Raw genomic sequence first — 20,348 nt, forward strand, 5'->3', positions numbered from 1 at the left:
ACACATATGCAAATGGCTCCCCATACGTGTATGTGGCAAGTTTTAAAGCCATATGCCTCTATGGAAGCGTGTGTTCATACAAATATGTTTTAGGCAAAAACATAAAGGGCGCGCTGTATACACGCATACATATAGCATGTGAGCTATGAACAAGCATCTTGCAAGCAAGCATGCACTCTGAACATGTTATGCAGCATTGTGCAACATGTACCCCTGCAGACACGTATTCCTATGTAAGCCCATGGAATCCTGTACAATTAAAGGAGTTGTAAAGGAATTTTTTTTTTACAGGGTATAGAGACATAATGGTTAACTGATTCCTTTTTAAAAACGATTAAAAATAGATAAACAATCATATAATGTACCTGTAGTTTCAGTTTAGTTTTTGCATGTTATCCTGCCTCTGTGCTGTATAGAGCCATATAGAAGTGAAACTAGAACCTCCCAGTACTGTGGTCATCAGGAAACAGACAACCAGGAAGTGTCCAGAACAGAGCAGAATTACAGCAACATCAGAGCAAAAACGAACACTGAGGACATGAAACCAGGACTGCAGTAAGGTAAAGGAAGCTATTTAGCTAAAAAAAAAAACTTTAGTGACCCTTTAAGGAAACTTAATTATCATGCCCCATTAAGCAACCACGCAAAATCTAAGCAAACATGCATCCTTATTAGATTCAGCATTTTTCATGCGATCAAACATCTTATGCGTTTTATGCACTCCTGTGCGGACAAGTACCCTTGTGTGACCAAGGACTCTTGTGTGATCAAGCACCCCTGTGCGATCCAGCCTCCTTGTGCAATCGAGCATTTTATGCGATTTCAAGCATTTTTGCGGACACAACTTCTGTGTGACCAAATTTCCCTGGGTAATCCAGGACTTGGGTGACCAGGTAACCATGTGTGATCCCGCATCTTTATGCACTCCAGCATTTTTATGCGATCTTAGGCATTTCTGTGGAAACAAGCCTCTCTGTGTGTGACCAAATATCCTTGGGTAATCAATAGGGGTGCAACGGATCAAAAAACTCACGGATCGGATCGATCCTCGGATCAGGAGTCACGGATTGGATAATTTTCGGATCAGCAAAAAAAAAAAAAAGGGTCCGTTTTTTTCATTGTTCCAAAATTTTTATATATATATATATATATATATATATATATATATATATATATATATATATATATATATATATATATATATATATATATATATATATATATATATATATATATATATATATATATATATATATATATATATATATTAGGGCTGCGCATCTTCACTCGTCTCACGATTCGATGCGATTACGATTATCAAGTCCACGATTCGATTCGATTCGATTCGGCGATGCATCATGATGCATCACGATTACCGACGAGCTCTCACTTCCGCTTGGGCCGCCTAGGTGGCCCTTCCTCCCCGCAATCTTCTGAGACACATCACAGGTTCCAGAAGATTGCCCAGCTATGCAGGACAGCGCAGTGAGACATGTACACCTGGCTGTGAAGCTGCAAGCTGTCACAGCCGGATGCCCACAGAAGTATTGCCAGCGCCGTGGACAGAATGGAGTGTTCGGGTGGCAACATCGCTGGATTGTGGGACAGGTGAGTGTCTTTTTATTAAAAGTCAGAAGATACTTTTTTTTGTAGCTGCTGACTTTTAATGTTTTTTTTTACTGAACTCTGCTTTTAAATAAAAATAACCTCACTCCCTTAAAGTGGAGTTCCACCCAAAAGTGGAACTTCTCCTTTAAGCACTCCTCGCCCCCTGACATGCCATATTTGGCATATCATTTTTTTTGGGGGGGGGGGTCCTCTTTTTAGTGGGACTTCCTGTCCTGGCTGCCTAGGTGACTCCTTCTGTCGCCCTAGGTGGCCCCTCCATGCCAGCGATCTTCTGGGACACAGGTCCCAGAAGTTTGGCTGGCCAATGGCAGATCACAGTGCGCGCCTGGCCATGAAGCCGTAAGCTATCATGGCCGGGTGCCCACAGTAGATATGATGGCATTGAGGAGAGGAGCGGGGAAAGGTATGGGGCTCTGTGCGGTCGCATCGCTGGACCGTGGGACAAGTAAGTGTCGGTTTAATAAAAGTCACCAGCTACACTTTTGGTAGCTGCTGACTTTTACTAAACTAAAAAGCAGTGGAACTCCACTATAAAAAGTGATTAGTGCACTACAGGGTACAGGAATATACAAATGTGGCTGCTGGGAGGTCTGGAGGGATTATAATTCACAGCAAGTTCCCTGTACTGTCTGTGTTGAAATTTGAATGTGAAAAAAAGGGGAGGTACAGCGCAAAAAACTAATGTAAAAATTGAAAACCTGCACATGAGGCGCAGGTTGATATGTTGGTGGTAATGAATTGATGACACTAGAAAAAACAAATATATATAATCAATGGTTATTGGATGTAACATATGAAGGATAAACCCAATAATTATGACATATAGCTGGGAAATCTTCAGATAGTGCAAGAAAAAATTCTCTCAACAATACGTGCCAAAAGATGAAATCAATCAAAGAAATCCAAATAAATATGGTGACGTATGAGTGGGTGAAAAAAATCCACAAATAATGATCAAGTGAAAAGCTGTTGAATTATGTTGCCAGTATATAATCAATGGTATAATCATATATATAATCAATAGTTATTGGATGTAACATATGAAAGATAAACCCATAATTCAACAGCTTTTCACTTGATCATTATTTGTGGATTTTTTTCACCCACTCATACGTCACCATATTTATTTGGATTTCTTTGATTGATTTCATCTTTTGGCACGTATTGTTGAGAGAATTTTTTCTTGCACTATCTGAAGATTTCCCAGCTATATGTCATAATTATTGGGTTTATCCTTCATATGTTACATCCAATAACCATTGATTATATATATTTGTTTTTTCTAGTGTCATCAATTCATTACCACTAACATATCAACCTGCGCCTCATGTGCAGGTTTTCAATTTTTACATTAGTTTTTTGCGCTGTACCTCCCCTTTTTTTCACTTAGCTTTAAATTTGTATCTATAATTTTTGGTACCTGGCAGCACTTTTTCTGTATTCTGCGCAGTGTTTTTTTCTACTAGAAAAAGTTTTTCCTGTGTTGAAATTTCACTGACTTCCCAAGTTCGCACATTCCAGCACACTAGGAGTTAACACAATGGAATGTGCAAACTTAGGACACCAGAGAAATGTCAACATAGAGCACATGGAGGAGGAGAAAGAATACTGCTGTAATTAAGAATCCCCTATTTGCAATACATGCCGTTCTAAACCATTTAATGGCCACTGCTGCATGTGCTGTTTTAAATATATACAGTCAGCTTCTCATACCTTCGTTTCTGTGTGTATGCTGATCTCTGTATTTCCGCACATGTGACTCTGTCCTGTCTGGCCCGCCTCTCACCACTCGTTCTCCTCTTTCCCGACTTCAGTGGGAGTTCTCAGCCCCGCCCACCGACTGTACTATAGCTATCAGATGAGAAGAGAGGCGGGCGGGGCTGAGACGTAGGAGGTGAGAGGCGGGCCGGAGCTAACATGAGAGGATTCCGGAATATACAGACAGCAATATAAGTATGAAACACTGTGTATTTTAAAAAGTACATGCAGCAGTGGCCATATAGTGTATTATAGCGGCATTTAATGCAAAATGGGTATTTTATTAGACGCGCTCGGAGCGATCTCCCGGGAGGGGCGGGGCAAGTCGGGATGACGTCACCCGACATCGATTATTGGGGCCACATGCATCGATGCCGAATCGGGGGCCCCCGAATCGCGATGCATCGATGCATCGATTATATTCAACACCCCTAATATATATATATATATATATATATATATATATATATATATATATATATATATATATATATATATATATATATATTTTATTTTTTGGACCAATTAAAAAAGGGAACCTTTTTTTTTTTTTTTTGCTGATCCGAAAAAATAGCACAATAGCAATTCACAGGGGTGGATTAAAGAGGAAGCAGGTGAGGCTGTTTGGGACTTAAAGTACAATCTTGATGTTTTTACAGCAAAATATATATATATATATATATATATATATATATATATATATATATATATATATATATATATATATATATATATATATTTTTTGCTGTAAAAACATCAAGATTGTACTTTAAGTCCCAAACAGCCTCACCTGCTTCCTCTTTAATCCACCCCTGTGAATTGCTATTGTGCTCTTTTTTCCCCCTTTCCCCCCCCCTCCTCTCACACCAGTGCTTCACTGCTAACATTCCCATTCAGCTTGCTAGAGCCCAGTGCACAGCGTGACACGCCTCCCCGGGGAGGCGTGTCACGCTGGGCTCTGGCAAGCAGACTGGCCGCCGTTCCGGAGCTAGGCCGAAGCCGGGGACTTTCCTAGGCCTAGGCTCCGGAGCGCTCCGCGGATCGCGGGGTGTGCCGATCCGAACGGGGTGGCCCGTTCGGATCACGGATCGGTGACGATCCGTTACACCCCTAGTAATCAAGGACTCGGGTGATCAGATAACCATGTATGATCTAGCATCCTTATGCGATTTTAGGCACTTTAATGTGATTAAGCATCTTTATGTGACCATGTAAAATCATGCAAAAAAAAAAAACATGTATCTTTATGTGATCAACAATAAAACATGTTTTGTTACTTGTTTTTTACCCCACATGCATTTTGAACATTCCAAATGTATTTTATGCAAACATGCGGACTGGTAAAGAGGCAGTTATCCTCTGCAGATGTGCGTCTCCGCAATCCTGCGACGTTGGCCGTAGCCATTTGCCATGCCAGCAACTGTGCATCCCCCAGTTGTGCATTTGGTTAGCCTGAAGCCAACACCAGGATGAGGACCTTATAGAGACAGAGGCTCTGGCCGTCTTGGCTGAGGGAAGTTATATGCAGCTTGAATCTCTGAAAAAGACTGCAGCTGCAACCAGAGCTTGTGGGGCTTCTGATAGCTTCTCCTCATTAGGCTGCACTTGTTACCTGTCCTCTGACAGTGAACCTTCATCCTCAGGCCTTTCAATCCCTTTGTTTGAGAATTTAGAGCAGGGAAAGGGGCACACCCTGTTTTCTGCTTGTGAGGATGCTGCGAATATAGCAGTTAACCTCTTATAGACCCATAAATGCAATGCAATGCAAAAAAACATATGCAGAGTGGCTGCAATGTTGGGGGAGGCTGCAATGCCTGACAGGGCTGATGGCTCATTCTGTGAGCTGTCTTAAGTCTCTACAGGGGAGGATAGTATCATGCAAGCATGATAAAGGGCCACCAGATTCAGATGGCGATGGCCTTTATATTCCTACCCCTGAACCCTTTTTTACGGGAAGACAAAAGTCTTAAGCCAAAAGCAGTGGAACTTAACCCAGGTGCATCAACAGCTGAACTTAGTCTAGCAAAATAATGCCTGCTAATCTGCACAGCTAGATGCTGAGTAGGCGTCTTAGATGAATCTGTATCCAACCACACAAGGTGCTTACGTGCCCCAAGCTACTGTGTCCCCCTTGCTTTACAGAGCTCTGGCGTCTGGGCATTTTTGAAGGGCCTGCCCTGCGTCTGCACCATGAGCCAGCGAGCACGTGCGCCAGCGGCAACCACATCGCCCCCCGCCTACAGAGCGAACCACCCTCGCGCGCGTAGGGGAATGGTGGAGGCGGGGGGGGGGGCTAGAGAGAGTGAGTGTGAGAGATCCCCCAAGGAGCGCCGTGGACCCGGACTACGAGGGACCCCCCCCATACCACTGTGGCAGAGCCTGAAGCGGAGGAAGTGAGCCACACAATAGACCAGCTAACCTTGAGCTTCCGTTCCTGGAAAGCATGGTAAGCGAAACACCAGGCATGTCTTTTTACTGCCTTTAGTGGCGGATAACAGATAAGACATGCAGCTACTCATGGAAGACAATCCTTTTGCATAGGTCATAGGGGTGGGGTACCAGCCCCCTCAAGGGGAGATCTATGGGTACTACAGCCATCCTGTCTCAACAGACATAGTGGTTTCTTTTGCCCAGGCACACATGCATTACAGGCAAGACCCAAAAGCCCCTTATGAAAGACCTCCTGTCAAAACCAAGTTCTGCAGGTACTTCCCCTTACCTTCCTTGCCGCAGGGTTTGCCAAGGCAGAAGACCCAATCTTCACCCTTCACCATGGGTATTGTCTAGGACCTTCAGGGACCGGGGCCTATGGGCAGGATCACCACTCCCCTGGACCTATATAGCATCCTGGCAGCAGAAAAGCATTTGGTCCTTGGTAAGGCACAAAGTACTGGAACCCAGGATCCAGTCCTCCGCAGAGAGGCATTATAGGCTAAACCTCGTTCTTCGTACCGAGGCCCGGGTACCGTCCACTTTGGCTATGAAGCACCTTGGACGGATCCGGATTCTATGGAGGCTTTTTAAATCCAGCATGGATCCCTCCAGTGGAGCTCCTCCAGAGCACATGTTCACTCGTGACCAACACCTTAGACACTGGTGAAAAAACTGAGGTGCTCCCAGTATGGGAGGGGTTATATAGGGAGGGAACTTCCTGTTCTAATTGATTACACCAGTGTCCAGCACCTAAAGGTGGAACATATTACCCACTTAGTAATAACTAGACTCTGTGTCCCGTGATGTACGATAAAGAAATGAGGAAAATGGGGAAAAAAATTTAAGCACAAGTGTTTTTGTTTTCTGATTTTTATTTATTTTTTTCACACATGAAACCTACTATTTTTTTAATAAAATAAAGTTGCTCTCACCAGTGCTTGTTTGTTCCTGCTGCATCCAGCATCTTGGTATGGCCAGGTAAACCAGTGGCAGTGATGATGAAATCCATGTGTCGGGTACAACGGTCAGTATCTCTACAATACAAGAAGCAGAGGATGGTCTCGGAAAGGCACATGCAGGAAAATGATAGGCAAGAGACAATGATGATTTATGTAACAGCAGCAGTCATCTGCCGCCATGACGGACATGTTAGGCAACAGAGACAATGTGGGACAAAACTAACTTAAGTGTAACGCAGGCAGGCCAGCATGTTAGGCAAGTGAGAGAGACACCATATGGGACAAACAAAACTAACTTAAAGGAGTTGTAAAGGAAAAAATCTTTTTTGCTGAAATGACTTTTTACAGGGTATAGAGACATAATAGTTAACTGATTCCTTTTAAAAACGATTAAAAATAGATAAACAATCATATAATGTACCTGTAGTTTTTTAGTTTCGTTTTTGCATCTAGTTTAGTTTTTGCATGTTATCCTGCCTCTGTGCTATACAGAGCCATAGAGCAGTGATGGTTTGTAACATGAAACTAGAAACTCCCAGTACTGTGGTCATCAGGAAACAGACAACCAGGAAGTGTCCAGAACAGAGAGAAGAATTACAGCAACATCAGAGCAAACACGATCAATGAGGACAACCAGGACTGCAGTAAGGTAAAGGAAGCTATTTAGCTAAAAAAAATTACTTTAGTGACCCTTTAAGTGTAACAAAGGCCGTGAGGCCGCCCGCCATGTTAGGCAAGAGAGAGAGAGAGAGACACAATGTGGGACAAACTAAACTGTATAACACAGGCCGGCCGCCAGAAAGCAAGCAAGTGAAGCAACAGTTGGAGAATGAAATGGAGAAGACAGAGCACTCACCGGCCTCCATGAGGGGACATGGTATAAGGAGGACGCTCGCCATGTGGGGCAGCCATGTAGTAAGCGCAGCAGCAGCAAAACGCATGTCCTGAGGGAAACAAAACTCACCGCCGCAACCTTATATGGCTCCCGAGCTCCGCCCAAGCTGTCGTCACTTCCGGTATCGGTGCATTTTACCGATACCCCCGAAAATGCCAGGTATCGGCACCGATCTATATTAGTGGCGCAATGGAACGTCATTGATCCATGATCCGCAGGGATCAATGACTTCAGATCGGCACACACGTGATCCGTGGCGCGCCGCAGGATCGTAAAGCGGTAAAACACACATTGAAACTGTCTCCGTTCTGCTCGCACACAGCCCGGCCTGCTCCTAACCACACTGTGATAGACAGAATGCGGGTCCAAAGCTGGGATGTGTTAAGTCTATCACAGCGCAGGGTTAGGAGGAGGCGGGGCTGTGTGCGAGCAGCGTTTCAACATACAGGCAGTGAGTTGCTTTCTAGTGGAAAATGTGTGCAAAATATATACAAAAAAATTGTACTAACCGTGCCGCCCCTGCCATCCAATTGCTATTCTCCGTTGATTGGGGGGGGGGGGGTGCATTGCGGAACCTGGCCTTGGGGTGGCAGGGAAAGGAAATCCGGCCCTGCTGGCCGCCCTCTCGCTTCCTCCGCCCTGGCGAGGCTGCGATTTGGGGCACAGTGAGGCTGCAATTTGGCACACAGTGAGGCTGCAATTGTTTTTGCTGATCCGAGGAACGATCCGAACTGTGAGTTATTTGATCCATTTCACATATATATATATATATATAAATATATATATATATATATATATATATATATATATATATATATATATATATATATATATATATATATATATATATAAGAAGGCCAGTATGGTGGCCTGAGTTTATGGGAGGAGCCCGGAGGGTATTTAAGCAGCCCACTCACACATGCTCTTTGTCGGTTCAGTGTGCGGTACTACACGTCACTGGGCCGACTCTTCCCAGCTCACCTCATGTCCGTGAGTCTGCGCATTCAATCGCATTCGACATCGCAAGCGCTTTGCGGCTTCTCCCTTCATGGTCTTCGCCGGCGGTTCCCGCTTACTTCGCAGGTAGGATTCAAACCTTTTCGCATCTTGTGCAATCTTGCAATTCGTTATGCTTCCTATCCTGCATCCCTTTTGGAAAAAACCTGCCTCTGAGTTATTGTTGCTCATGTTCTAACATCATTCGGCTCAGGCGTAGTACATTTGTAACTTCCTTCTGCCAAACATACGATTCATTTGTAAATCCATTTGGAGATTGACATGTGTTTGTATGGGTTCTTTGGCAGATTGAGGTGGTAATTGGACTCACATGGTGCCTTGTCTGCACTTGATTAGCCTAGGGGGATGGGTGGTTGGTAGGTGTTCGGTTTCAAAGCAAGGGGTAGCATACACTCTACAACCAATTCGTATCAGATTCGTTCAATACTCCTTACTATCAATTCGTATCGGATTCATTTCATGCATTTTACAACCATTTTGTATCAGAGATACATTGCATACTTTCTACCGTTGTCATTCATTGTTTCCCCCATGTCGTGTGTTTTAGTTCCCGCAGTGGAACTTACGAATTGCTTGTACACGGCTCTTCTCTCTCATTTATTTACCAAAGTTATTGCCTGTGTGTCATGCATGGCACCACACCACACTCTTGGGATGTGTTGCACATCCACTCCAGTCCAAAGCAAACCCAGTCGCACGTTCACTGTCCCAGGTAGGATTCGTTAGCTTGTTTGTCATGTCAAATTCGTGGCCACTCATGGTGTCACCTGTACCATATGTTTTGGTTCCCGCAGTGGAGCTTACAAAGCATTGATACGCACTTCTTGTGTTCTATTTTCTACACCAAACCTTGTTGTTTTGCCCCATGCACGGCATCACGCTACACATTCCCGACATGTTTCACTCCAGTCACAGTCCGCCGCAAACTCACTTGCATGGCCCACTGTCGCAAGTAAGATTTGTTATTACATTCTTTATGTCTTATCAATTTGCTACCATTCGTTGTCCCCCATATCGTTCACTAGTGGCCCCTGCGGAACCTACGATTAGTGGCCCCTGCGGAACCTACGATTCAAACAGGCGTTGTCCTTCTACCTTATACTGCTTGCTTAAGGTACAAACAAACCAGGTGTTTCTATCCTTTCTCAGTAACCCAATTCTTATTGATTGAGACCTTGCAACCATGCAAATCATCTCAGCAGTCTGATACCCTTTCTGAGACCCTTGCAACACATGACCCTTACAAAATGCAAAAAAAAAAAAAAAAAAAAACGCAAAAAGGAAAAAAATATATAAACGCAAAAAAAAAAAAAAAAACAATTGCCGCCACGTAATCTCAGCCCAGCAACCCGACACCTGTTGAGACCGTTGCAACGACGCAAAATTCGTCTCCACAGCCTGACACCCTTGTTGAGACCCTTGCAAACGCAATACCGTCTCAGCAGCCCCACACTCACGGAGACTCTTGCAAGCACACAAAATTGTCTCAGCAGCCTGACACCCTTGTTAACCACTTACCCCCCGGAACATATTGCTGCCTAAAGACCAGAGTACTTTTTGCGATTCGGGACTGCGTCGCTTTAACAGACAATTGCGCGGTCGTGCGACGTGGCTCCCAAACAAAATTGGCGTCCTTTTTTTCCCACAAATAGAGCTTTCTTTTGGTGGTATTTGATCACCTCTGCGTTTTTTATTTTTTGCGCTATAAACAAAAATAGAGCGACAATTTTGAAAAAAATGAATATTTTTTACTTTTTGCTGTAATAAATATCCCCCAAAAATATATAAAAAAACATTTTTTTTCCTCAGTTTAGGCCGATACGTATTCTTCTACATATTTTTCGTAAAAAAAATCGCAATAAGCGTTTATTGATTGGTTTGCGCAAAAGTTATAGCGTTTACAAAATAGGGGGTATTTTTATGGCATTTTTATTAATATTTTTTTTACTAGTAATGGCGGCGATCAGCGATTTTTTTTTCGGTATTGCGACATTATGGCGGACACTTCGGACATTTTTGACACATTTTTGGGACCATTGGCATTTTTATAGCGATCAGTGCTATAAAAATGCATTAGATTACTATAAAAATGCCACTGGCAGTGAAGGGGTTAACACTAGGGGGCGGGGAAGGGGTTAAGTATGCCTGGGTGTGTTCTTACTGTGGGGGGGGGGGGTGGCCTCACTAGGGGAAACACTGATTTTCTGTTCATACATTGTATGAACAGAAAATCAGCATTTCCCCTGCTGACAGGAACGAGAGCTGTGTGTTTACACACACAGCTCCCGTTCCCCGCTCTGTACCGAGCGATCGCGTGTGCCCGGCGGCGATCGCGCCCGCCGGGCACACGCACGGGAGTCGGGGGCGAGCGGGGAGCGCGCGCCTCCGGCGGCGCGCACGCGCCCCCTAGTGGCGGCTATACGATAGGACGTATAGCTACGGGCTCTCGCCCAGGAGAGCCGACCTGCCGCCGTATAATGACGGTGGCTGGTCGGCTACTAGTTAAGACCCTTGCAACACATGACCCTTACAAAACGCAAAAAAAAATGCAAAATAAATAAATAAATAAAACGCAAAAAGAAATATAAAAAAATAAAAAAAAATTGTCACCACACAATCTCGGCCCAGCAACCTGACACCTGTTGAGACCATTGCAACCATGCAAAATCGTCTCAGCAGCCTCACACCATTGTTGAGACCCTTGCAAACGCAATACCGTCTCAGCAGCCCTACACTCATCAAGACTATATATTTTATATATATATTTTATATATACACACATATACAGTATATATACTTTATATATATATATATATATATATATATATTTTTTTTATATATACACACACATATACAGTATATATACATATATACATATATATATATATATATATATATACAAACTTCAGGTGGGTTACCTCTCTTTAAATTTTATGTAATGGAGAAAATGTCAGGGTGGGCTCCCGATTTTCCACCAATATCAATAAAAACGACATGTGCTCCAATTGTAAACGATTTTACTTTGATCTTCAAATCATGTAGACATAAGGTGAACAACAAAGCAGCTACTGTACAGGTTCAAGCATCCCTGCTCTTCATCAGGCTGACAGGCTTAGCAGCTGTTGTTAATTGTTAAGGATGCGGCCACCAGCTTCCCGGGCCCCTACCTTAGCAACTGGCTATATACAGTGCGTTTTAATGAGGGAAGAAAAAAAAAAGGGCTTAAAAACAGATGTAAGCGGCTCATCCACTAACATCTGTTTTTCGCCTGTTCAGTTTTATTTATTTTACAAAAGAAAAAAATTTGTTTTCTTCCATCATAAAAAACAGAGCTTAGCGGAGACGCATGTTAGGGGATGATCTTTTGCTAACGTCTGCTGTCCCAAAGAGTTGCATGTATGTCCGTTTTTTCATCCGTCAACAGATGGATGAAAAACGGACATATGGGACACCAGTGTGAAAGGGGCCTTGTTCTTATTTTTCCTTATTATCTTTGTTAACTTAAATCTACACCGTAGTTAATTTAGTGACTTCCCTCAAGAATTTCTGCTTTAGCAAGCTGTTTGGATCAGTGTATCCGCAGCAACTTTGGAGACCATACCTGGACTCTTCTGGACTGGAAGATTTTGGAGCTAGTCTGGAATGTGACTTTTTTGTACAGGGCTTTGCATGTTGGAGCTTTACATACCTTTTTGTGTACTGTTATTTAGCCACAAAGTGGTATTCAGATCCAGAGCCATGTCGGAGCCCTAGGTGTAACCCAGTTTCTAAAGACCTACTTTGTGAGTAATACCAGTCGAGCTTTAGCACCTGGTATCTTGTCCTTTTTTTTTTTTTTTTTTTTTTTTTGGAGGGGGGGAATCCTTCCACAGCTGGTTTCACTGCAGTAAGGGTTTAGAGTGAGAGACTCCAGAACTTACACCATCCATTAAGCATGCTCTTTCTACCGAAGGGAAAAACCATCCCACTGTTGCTTCTAAAGGACCACGTGGATTGTTTGGTCTTCAGTCTCATGTCACTGTTGGTCTACATTGACTTGGTTACCTCTGGCTGCCTGCCACTCTTATCAGCACCAGCTGCTTGGGTGTGTGTGAAAACAAGGCCTTGCCTTCTTTTGGACCTAGTTTTTTGTCTGTGGTGCAACTGTAATGGGTGTCCTCAGCTTATACACTCCTATTGGCTCAAGGTAATTTAGACCATTTTACGAAGACTGTAAAGAAACTGTATCAGTGGCCTCTGCTTGATAATGTGATAGTGTTCTTTGCTTTAAAAGGGAAGTTGGTCTCTGTCCATTGTAGATGTTCCAGTGATCCACCAGAACAAGCATACAACCAAATGAGTTGATAGTTTTTTCAACTTTCCAAATTCCACTGACAGGCATACTTTTTACTTAGTCCTAGATTGAATTTAAATTGAATGTTGTTGGTGGTGACTTTCATTTGAAAAACTACTTGAATTGGGTAGATGGTGGGCTAAATGTTTGCATGGCATCTAAAATTGCTGGTTCTTAGATTTTACCCATGGTTTCCTACATTTTTTAAGTTTTGTTTACAATTCTGTTTTAAGGCTATAGGGCAGGGGTGCCCAACCTTTTGAAAAACAAGGGCCACTTGAGTAACCAGTCGCGGGCCACAATGATCAGACGGCAGGTCTGCGCCCACTCTGCGTATGCAAAGCACAGACACAGCCCACTCTACTCTATGGGCCCTCTCATCTCATCAAATGGAAGGGGACAGATCAACTTCAGTTTTTTTTGCAGATCGGATTGGAAAGAGGCAGGTGTAAACGGACGCAAGTCTATTTACATCTGCAGCTCCATATAGGTGAATGGAGGGTCCGATTGGGTCAGACAGATAATGTTAAAGGGGCCTCAGGCTACTTTTACACTGATAGTCTGTGGTCTACCCACACCGTGGATGTAGCCCAGTGCACCTGTGGCTTTCCTGCAGGTTAGCTGTACTTTGCCATAGAATTCTATTATATCCTGCAGGTGTGGTGCACTTTCTGAAAGTTTACCAAACACACAGATAAAACCCAAAGTCTATGGCTCAATGCAGGCAAGCCGCTACACCTGCGGATCAGTTTAAAAACAGCCCAGTAACCACTGCAGAACAAATATGTCCATATATGCACTGTGATTTTAGTAATAAACTTGCTGTTCCAGGCAAGAGTGCATTTGGTATCACTCCGCCTATGACAGGAGCCGGTGCTATACAGTAAGTATTGGCTTATGCTTCACAGCTGCTTGTTTCCTCTACCGCTGGCTTCATTCTCAACGCTGATGCTCTGGCATGGCAGGTAGACAACCTGCAGTCTAGGCTTGCCAACCGACCATCACAGAGCAGGAGGTCGTGGGCCACTGGTTGGGCACCCCTGCTATAGGGGTTTATAGACTTTCAGAACTATGATGCTCACTAGTCCGTTGTATCCTTTCTCCTATCCTTTTTTTTTTTTCTGTATAGGTTATAGAAGAGATTGAGGAAATGATGCAGGAATCTCCTGATCCAGAAGAGGATGATACTCCTTCCCAGTCAGACAGACTTTCTATGCTTTCACAGGAGATCCAGACATTAAAGCAGTCCTCTACAAATAGTAACTATGAAGATCGTAAGTAAACAACTTAAAATATGTTAAAACATTCTTTTGTTGAGTTTCACAGAAACCTCCTAAAATGCTGTCTTTATTTTGATTATTTTATTTAGATAGTTTACATGTTTTTTAATTTCTTTGTGTTAAACAACTATTTCATGTACATTATTTAAAGTGTAAATTCAGTAATTTTTTTCATCTTTCCATCTATTAAATCCTCTACCCTTGTTTTACCTTTTTGGATAGTCAAACATTTTTCTGCCAGTAAATGCCTTATGCAGCACACTTCCTGTTTCTTGTCTAATAACAAGCCTAAGCTTATGACATCATGCACATCTTTCTCTCTTTCTCTTTCTTTCTCTTTCTTTCTCTCTCCTCTCTCTCTCTCTCTCTCTCTCTCTCTTTTTCTCTTTCTCTTTCTCTTTTTCTCTTTCTCTTTTTCTCTTTCTCTTTCTCTCTCTCTCTCTCTCTCTCTCTCTCTCTCTCTCTCTCTCTCTCTCTCTCTCTCTCTCTCTCTCTCTCTCCTTTGAAGAGTCCCTAGAGGGCCAACAAGAGCTGCAGACCTGGTGTGCCTCTTTGTAAATCCAGGAAGGGTACAACCTTAAGTCTTGACAAGTGGGTTATGTTCATAGGACTAGGCAGAACATGTTAGATAATTAAATACATGTTCATAGGCGTGCACACGGGGTGTGCCTGGGCACACCCTAATCCCATGCTGTCTCCCATTCACTGTCAAATGTTCCATCCAAGCAGTGTGTGGCCCGCGCTTGGATGGATCACTTTCACATACAGCGGATCCGATCGTGAGGAGAGAGCCGCTCACTGTATGTAAAACTTCTTGCAGGAGCTGTCAAAACGCCAAAGTGATTTTGGAGGTGGGCGGGCCCGAACAGCCATTAAACACCAGCCAATGGGATGTGGACTGGGCGGGCTGCTACATGTATGTGGCCCCACCCCCTTAGGCAGCCCGATCATTGGCTGTTTGATAGCTGCTCAGTCCCGCCCCTCCTCTGACATCACCCAGTGAGTTGTGACAGAAGGGCTGCTGGGTGCAGGCTTTCTGCGGGGTTCAGTGAGCTGGTAGAGGTGATCTGAGTTCCGGGCTGTGTTGTCAGCGCCGGACAGAGTGGAAAAGTTGATCCAGGATCCAGCTTCCTCCACAGAAAGTGAGTGGGACCTGTCTGGGGGAGAAGGCTGGAGGGGAGGTGATGGGAGCAGAGAGGAGAAGTATCGGGGCTCTGTACTGGGGGTCATAGGGCTGAGGGCACCTGATTGGTGGAAGAAGTCACCTGACTGTCTGATGTGACAGTCCCACATGTGACTGCATGCAGATACATAAAATCATGAAAGTTTCACACACCGAGCAGCTCTTGCCATGATCTACTGCATATAAAACGTCTCTCCTCTGTCCGTGTCAATGAATGCTGGTGCCCATTAGTTGCAATTACTGCTGCCTATCAGTGTCAACAAATGCTGCCCATCAGTGCCAATCAATGCTGCCAATCGGTGCCACCAGTGAGTGCTGTCTATCAGTGCTACCTATCAGCGCTGCCCATCAGTGCCAATCAATGCTGCCAATCAATGCTGTCTATCAGTGCTACCTATCAGTGCTGGCTATCAGTGCCAATCAGCACTCCCCATCAGTACCCATCAGTGCCAATCAATGCTGCCAATCAGTGCCCATTAGTGCTTCCTATCAGTGCCGCTATCCGTGCTGACCATCAGTGCCCATGAGTGCTGCAAATCAGTGCCGCTTAGTGTTGCCTATCAGTGTTGCTCAGTGCTGACAGTGCTGCCTATCAGTGCCCATCAGTGCTGCCGATTACTGCCCATCAATGCTGCCAATCCGTGCTGCCTATCAGTGCCACCCTTAATATAATAGGTAATCACCACATTACTATTAACAATAAACTACTAGAGGTAAAATAAAAAAGTGTCAGTAAAAGGCCTGCCGCTAAGCACTGTTATGCACCACAAAAAAAAGGTGCAGCCCTAACTTACTGATCAATAACTTAACTCAATAATGGTGGAACCCTCTAATGTATAGAAATCTCAAACGTCAATATTACCACAATACCGGTCTCTGTGATATGGAACGTCACATCAAACTGAAAAAATACATACAAATTAAACTTAGTGGGGATGATGGAAACCCCTCCTATAGATATTTGCCATACAGATTGACTCCAACTGCAATAATTCGAGTTATATGTGATTTCACATGTAATACACATCAAAATAAATGAGAATAAGACATACGTTTTTTTTTTTTTTTTTTATTTGCAGGGATGGTGGAAACCCCTCTACGGATAATTGCAATACAAATTAAGTTCAAGTGCAACAACTTTTTAGTTGGGAGGTTTAGTTTTTTAGATTGTTACACTTTTTTATTGTTTTAGTTACTATTATAATGTAAATTATTGCACTTGAAGTTTAATTTTCCTCCACCCCAAACTCGCTCATCCATGTCTTTATGGACCTTGCTTTGTGCACTGATGCGCAGTCATGTAGGAACAGGAAGGGACCGTCCCCAAACTCCTCCCACAAAGTTGGGAGCATGAAATTGTCCAAAATGTCTTGTTATGCTGACGCCTTAAGAGTTCCATTCAACTAAGAGGCCAAGCCCAACCCCTGAAAAACAACCCCCCACCATAACACCCCCTCCCCCCACCATAATCCACCTCCACAAAATGATTTGGACCAGTGCACAAAGCAAGGTCCATAAAGACATGGATGAGCGAGTTTGGGGTGGAGGAACTTGACTGTCCTGCCCAGAGTCCTAACCTCAACCTGATAGAACACCTTCGGGATGAATTAAAATGGAGACTGTGAGCCAGGCCTTCTCATCCAACATCAGTGCCTGACCTCACAAATGCTCTTCTAGAAGAATGGTCAAACATTCCCATAGACACCCTCCTAAACCTTGTGGACGGCCTTCCCAGAAGAGTTGAAGCTGTTATATCTGCAAAGGGTGGGCCAACTAAATATTGAACCCTACGGACTAAGACTGGAATGTCATTAAAGTTCATGTGCGTGTACTTTTGACATTATAGTGTGTGTGTGTGTGAGATATAGATATATACATACGCACGCGCGCGCATGTGTGTCTTAGCTCTGGGGTGCACACCCTAATGCAATAGGCTGCACACGCCTATGTACATGTTACTTTAACAGAGTTGAACAGCCCCGACCAGGGGGCGGTCCCTCCGGACATAACCCTTCTCCCTGCAGCATGCAGCCTCAGTTTTTTTTCTGCCTAGCAATGGAGGAGGATGTATGGCTCCCTTTTTGGGCCAAGCGCCCTGAGGAAATTGTTTAATTCTATTTGTTTGAAAATCTTATATCAACTGCCGGCTGAGTGACAGGCTGGATATATAGATCCTTGTAGTCTCCTCCAGCGATCGTGAACACACCATTGCTAAGGGCTGGTTCTGCCACGACATATCCCATGACTTCTGGGGTGGCCGGCAGGCTTTTTGCTCCAGGGTCCAGATATGTCTGGGCTGTGGTGTTGTCTCACTCACAGTGGACTGGGCCGACAGCTACTCCAACGTGGTTCTATGCCTGTTAGGAATGCGCCAGCGGGTCCTCGCATGGCTGGGTAAGTACAGTCCTTCCTGCCTCGGCGTGTCGGTATGGCTGGGCATTCCTGGGGTTTGGGGATCCTCCTATCTTCCCTTTCCCTGCTCTCTGTCATATTTCCCTCTGCTACCAAGGGACTGTGGGGTGTCTGGACCCATATTTTTCTGTGGGGTTGTGCTTTGCCTCAGGGAGGCCCCATTAGGCCTTCTCATCCACATCGCAGCGTTTCTGGAAGCGCCATTTTTTTGTAGTCTGCTGTTTGCATCGGAAATTTCCATTGGCTGACATTTTGTTGTGGTCGCGCTATGGCGCAGCTTGCTATTGTGGTCGGCCATTTTACTGTGGCCGTGCCCTGTTTTCTTTGAGGCGGCAGGCGGCCATTTTGTGAGTGGTTTTGGCCTCTAGTGCTGGTTTCTACACGGCACGCAGCACATATCTCCTCAGTTTTTTACCTCACTGCTTTTTCCTCACAGCACACACTGTGTACAGAGGGCGGGCATCGGCGCTAAACAGTCTCTTGCTGGGTTGGTAAGTCCCCTGGGTAACCCCCTGGTCAGCGCAGCAAGGAGGGTGGACACTTTTTTCAGGTCTTGAATAGGTCCCTGGGAGCTGTCTGTATTATGAAGTCAGTATCTGGTTCTTCTTCCCCAAACATGCCAGAGGTGGCAGATGGTGCTCCTGCACCTGCGGTTCCCATGGACACTTTGTCGGCAGTCCTGGAATAATTTGTTGCCAGGGTGGAAGCAGCGTGCGGTCGTAAGGGGGGTAAAAGGCACTCCCTCCCTCCACCATCTCCTGGGGAATGCTCTGACTCAGACACGGCCATGGCTGAAGCACAGGACCCCGGTTCTGTGTTGTCTGAGGATGTGAACCAGGACCTTCCTTGTGAGGAAGACTCCTCGCTTGGGTCATTGCAGGAGAGGGCACTTGTTGGTCAGGGACTCCCTTAAGCTGGATAGTGCAGCTGAGGCATCCAATGAGGGCTCAGTCTTTTTTGGGTCCCAGAAGTCGGAGCACTCTGTGAAGGTTTTTACTTATGTGTCCTTTTTTTGACAAGTTCATTGAAAAGGAATGAAAAAAGCCGCAGAAGTCCTTTGTAGTACCTCCGCGCCTGTCGGTCCGTTACCCTTTTTGAGGACAGCCTTTTTAAAAAATGGGCTTCTCCTCCGGTAGTTGACCCCCCACCCCCCCCCCCCAGTTGCCTGGTTAAATAAGGTGACTTCTCTTCCTATAGAAGGGACCCCTGCCTTCAAGGACCATACAGACAGGAGGTCGGAGGCGCTGACCTGCTCCATGTTTTCCATGCTGGGGTCTGCATTGCGGCCTATTGTGGCTGCAACCTTGGTGCCTCAGACACTCACTGAATGGGCAAAAGTTTTGCACCAGACTCTGGAGGAGCATCCGCTCCCTCCCAATTTTTTAGACTGCATGACCAGTTGGTCCAGGGCCTTGTATGTGTCTGGGATGCTACGCTGGATGCAGCTCCCTTGATATCCAGAGCTTCTGTGTCGGCGGTGGTTTTGCGTCACCTGATTTGGGTGAAATGCTGGTCTGCTTACCAAGCATCCAAAAAAGCCCTGGCAGATTTACCCTTCAAGGGTGGGAGGCTTTTTGGTACCTTGCTGGACGACATTATCAAGGATGTCACTGGGGGAAAGAGCACTCTCCTCCCTCAGTCCACCAAGGGGAAGGAGCCCCACTCCCTCGTCAGTCAGGGCACGCGGGTAAACCCTCCCAGGCCGACAACGGCTCAGCTGGGGGACAGGAACGTCCCTGGGTGTGTAAGCCAAACAAACCAGCATCCAAACCCGCCACTGCATGAAGTCTTGACCCCGCCCGACCAGTGGGTCTGCGAGGTGGTCTCTCCTGGTTTCTTTCCTATCCACCGAATGGATTCTTTCCCTCAAGTCTTCCTCTCCTTCCGGCTCGTCGGTCTGCCCTACTGGGGGCAGTGCAGGACTTGCTAAGTTGCGGATAATTTTACCTGTTCTGCAGGACGAGAGGTTTCAGGGTTTTTATACAAATCTGTTTGTGGTCCCGAAGAAGGAGGGGGTCCGTCCAATTTTGGACCTAAATGCCTTTGTGAGAGTAAGGACGTTCTGCATGGAATCCATTCGCTCTGTGGTGGCTTCGCTCCATCCGGGGGACTTTCTGGCGTCCTTGGACATCAAGGACGCATACTTGCATGTCCCAATTTGCGCAAGTCACCAGAGGTTTCTGCGCTTTGCGATAGGGGAGGACCACTATCAGTTTGGGGTCCTTCCTTTTGGACTAGCGTCGGCACCAAGAGTTTTCACCAAGGTGCTCGCACCGATCCTAGCTTTGCTGAGATAGAGAGGCGTTGCCATCGTGGGCTACTTAGACGGTCTTTTTCTAAGAGCAGCTTCTGGCTCAGAATTTGAGGTGGATGTGTCTATAGCCAGCCAGACCCTCCAAGAATTTGGGTGGGTGTTAAACATTCAGAAGTTGGTCCTGGTACCGGCTCA

At 45.1% G+C, this 20,348-nt stretch overlaps 1 protein-coding gene across 3 annotated transcripts in view; it reads left to right on the forward strand.

Annotated features, from left to right (window-relative positions):
* The window catches only part of FEZ2 (fasciculation and elongation protein zeta 2), a 203,565-nt gene that overhangs the window by 55,098 nt on the left and 128,119 nt on the right, over positions 1 to 20,348 (forward strand). For all 3 annotated transcript variants that reach the window (XM_040350753.1, XM_040350755.1, XM_040350754.1), the window contains exon 4: positions 14,154 to 14,298. In XM_040350753.1, coding sequence (XP_040206687.1) covers positions 14,154 to 14,298 — 145 coding nt within the window. The remainder of the gene's footprint in view (positions 1 to 14,153; positions 14,299 to 20,348) is intronic.

The sequence above is a fragment of the Rana temporaria genome, chromosome 4, assembly GCF_905171775.1.
Source record: "Rana temporaria chromosome 4, aRanTem1.1, whole genome shotgun sequence".
In the NCBI taxonomy this organism is placed as follows: domain Eukaryota; kingdom Metazoa; phylum Chordata; class Amphibia; order Anura; family Ranidae; genus Rana; species Rana temporaria.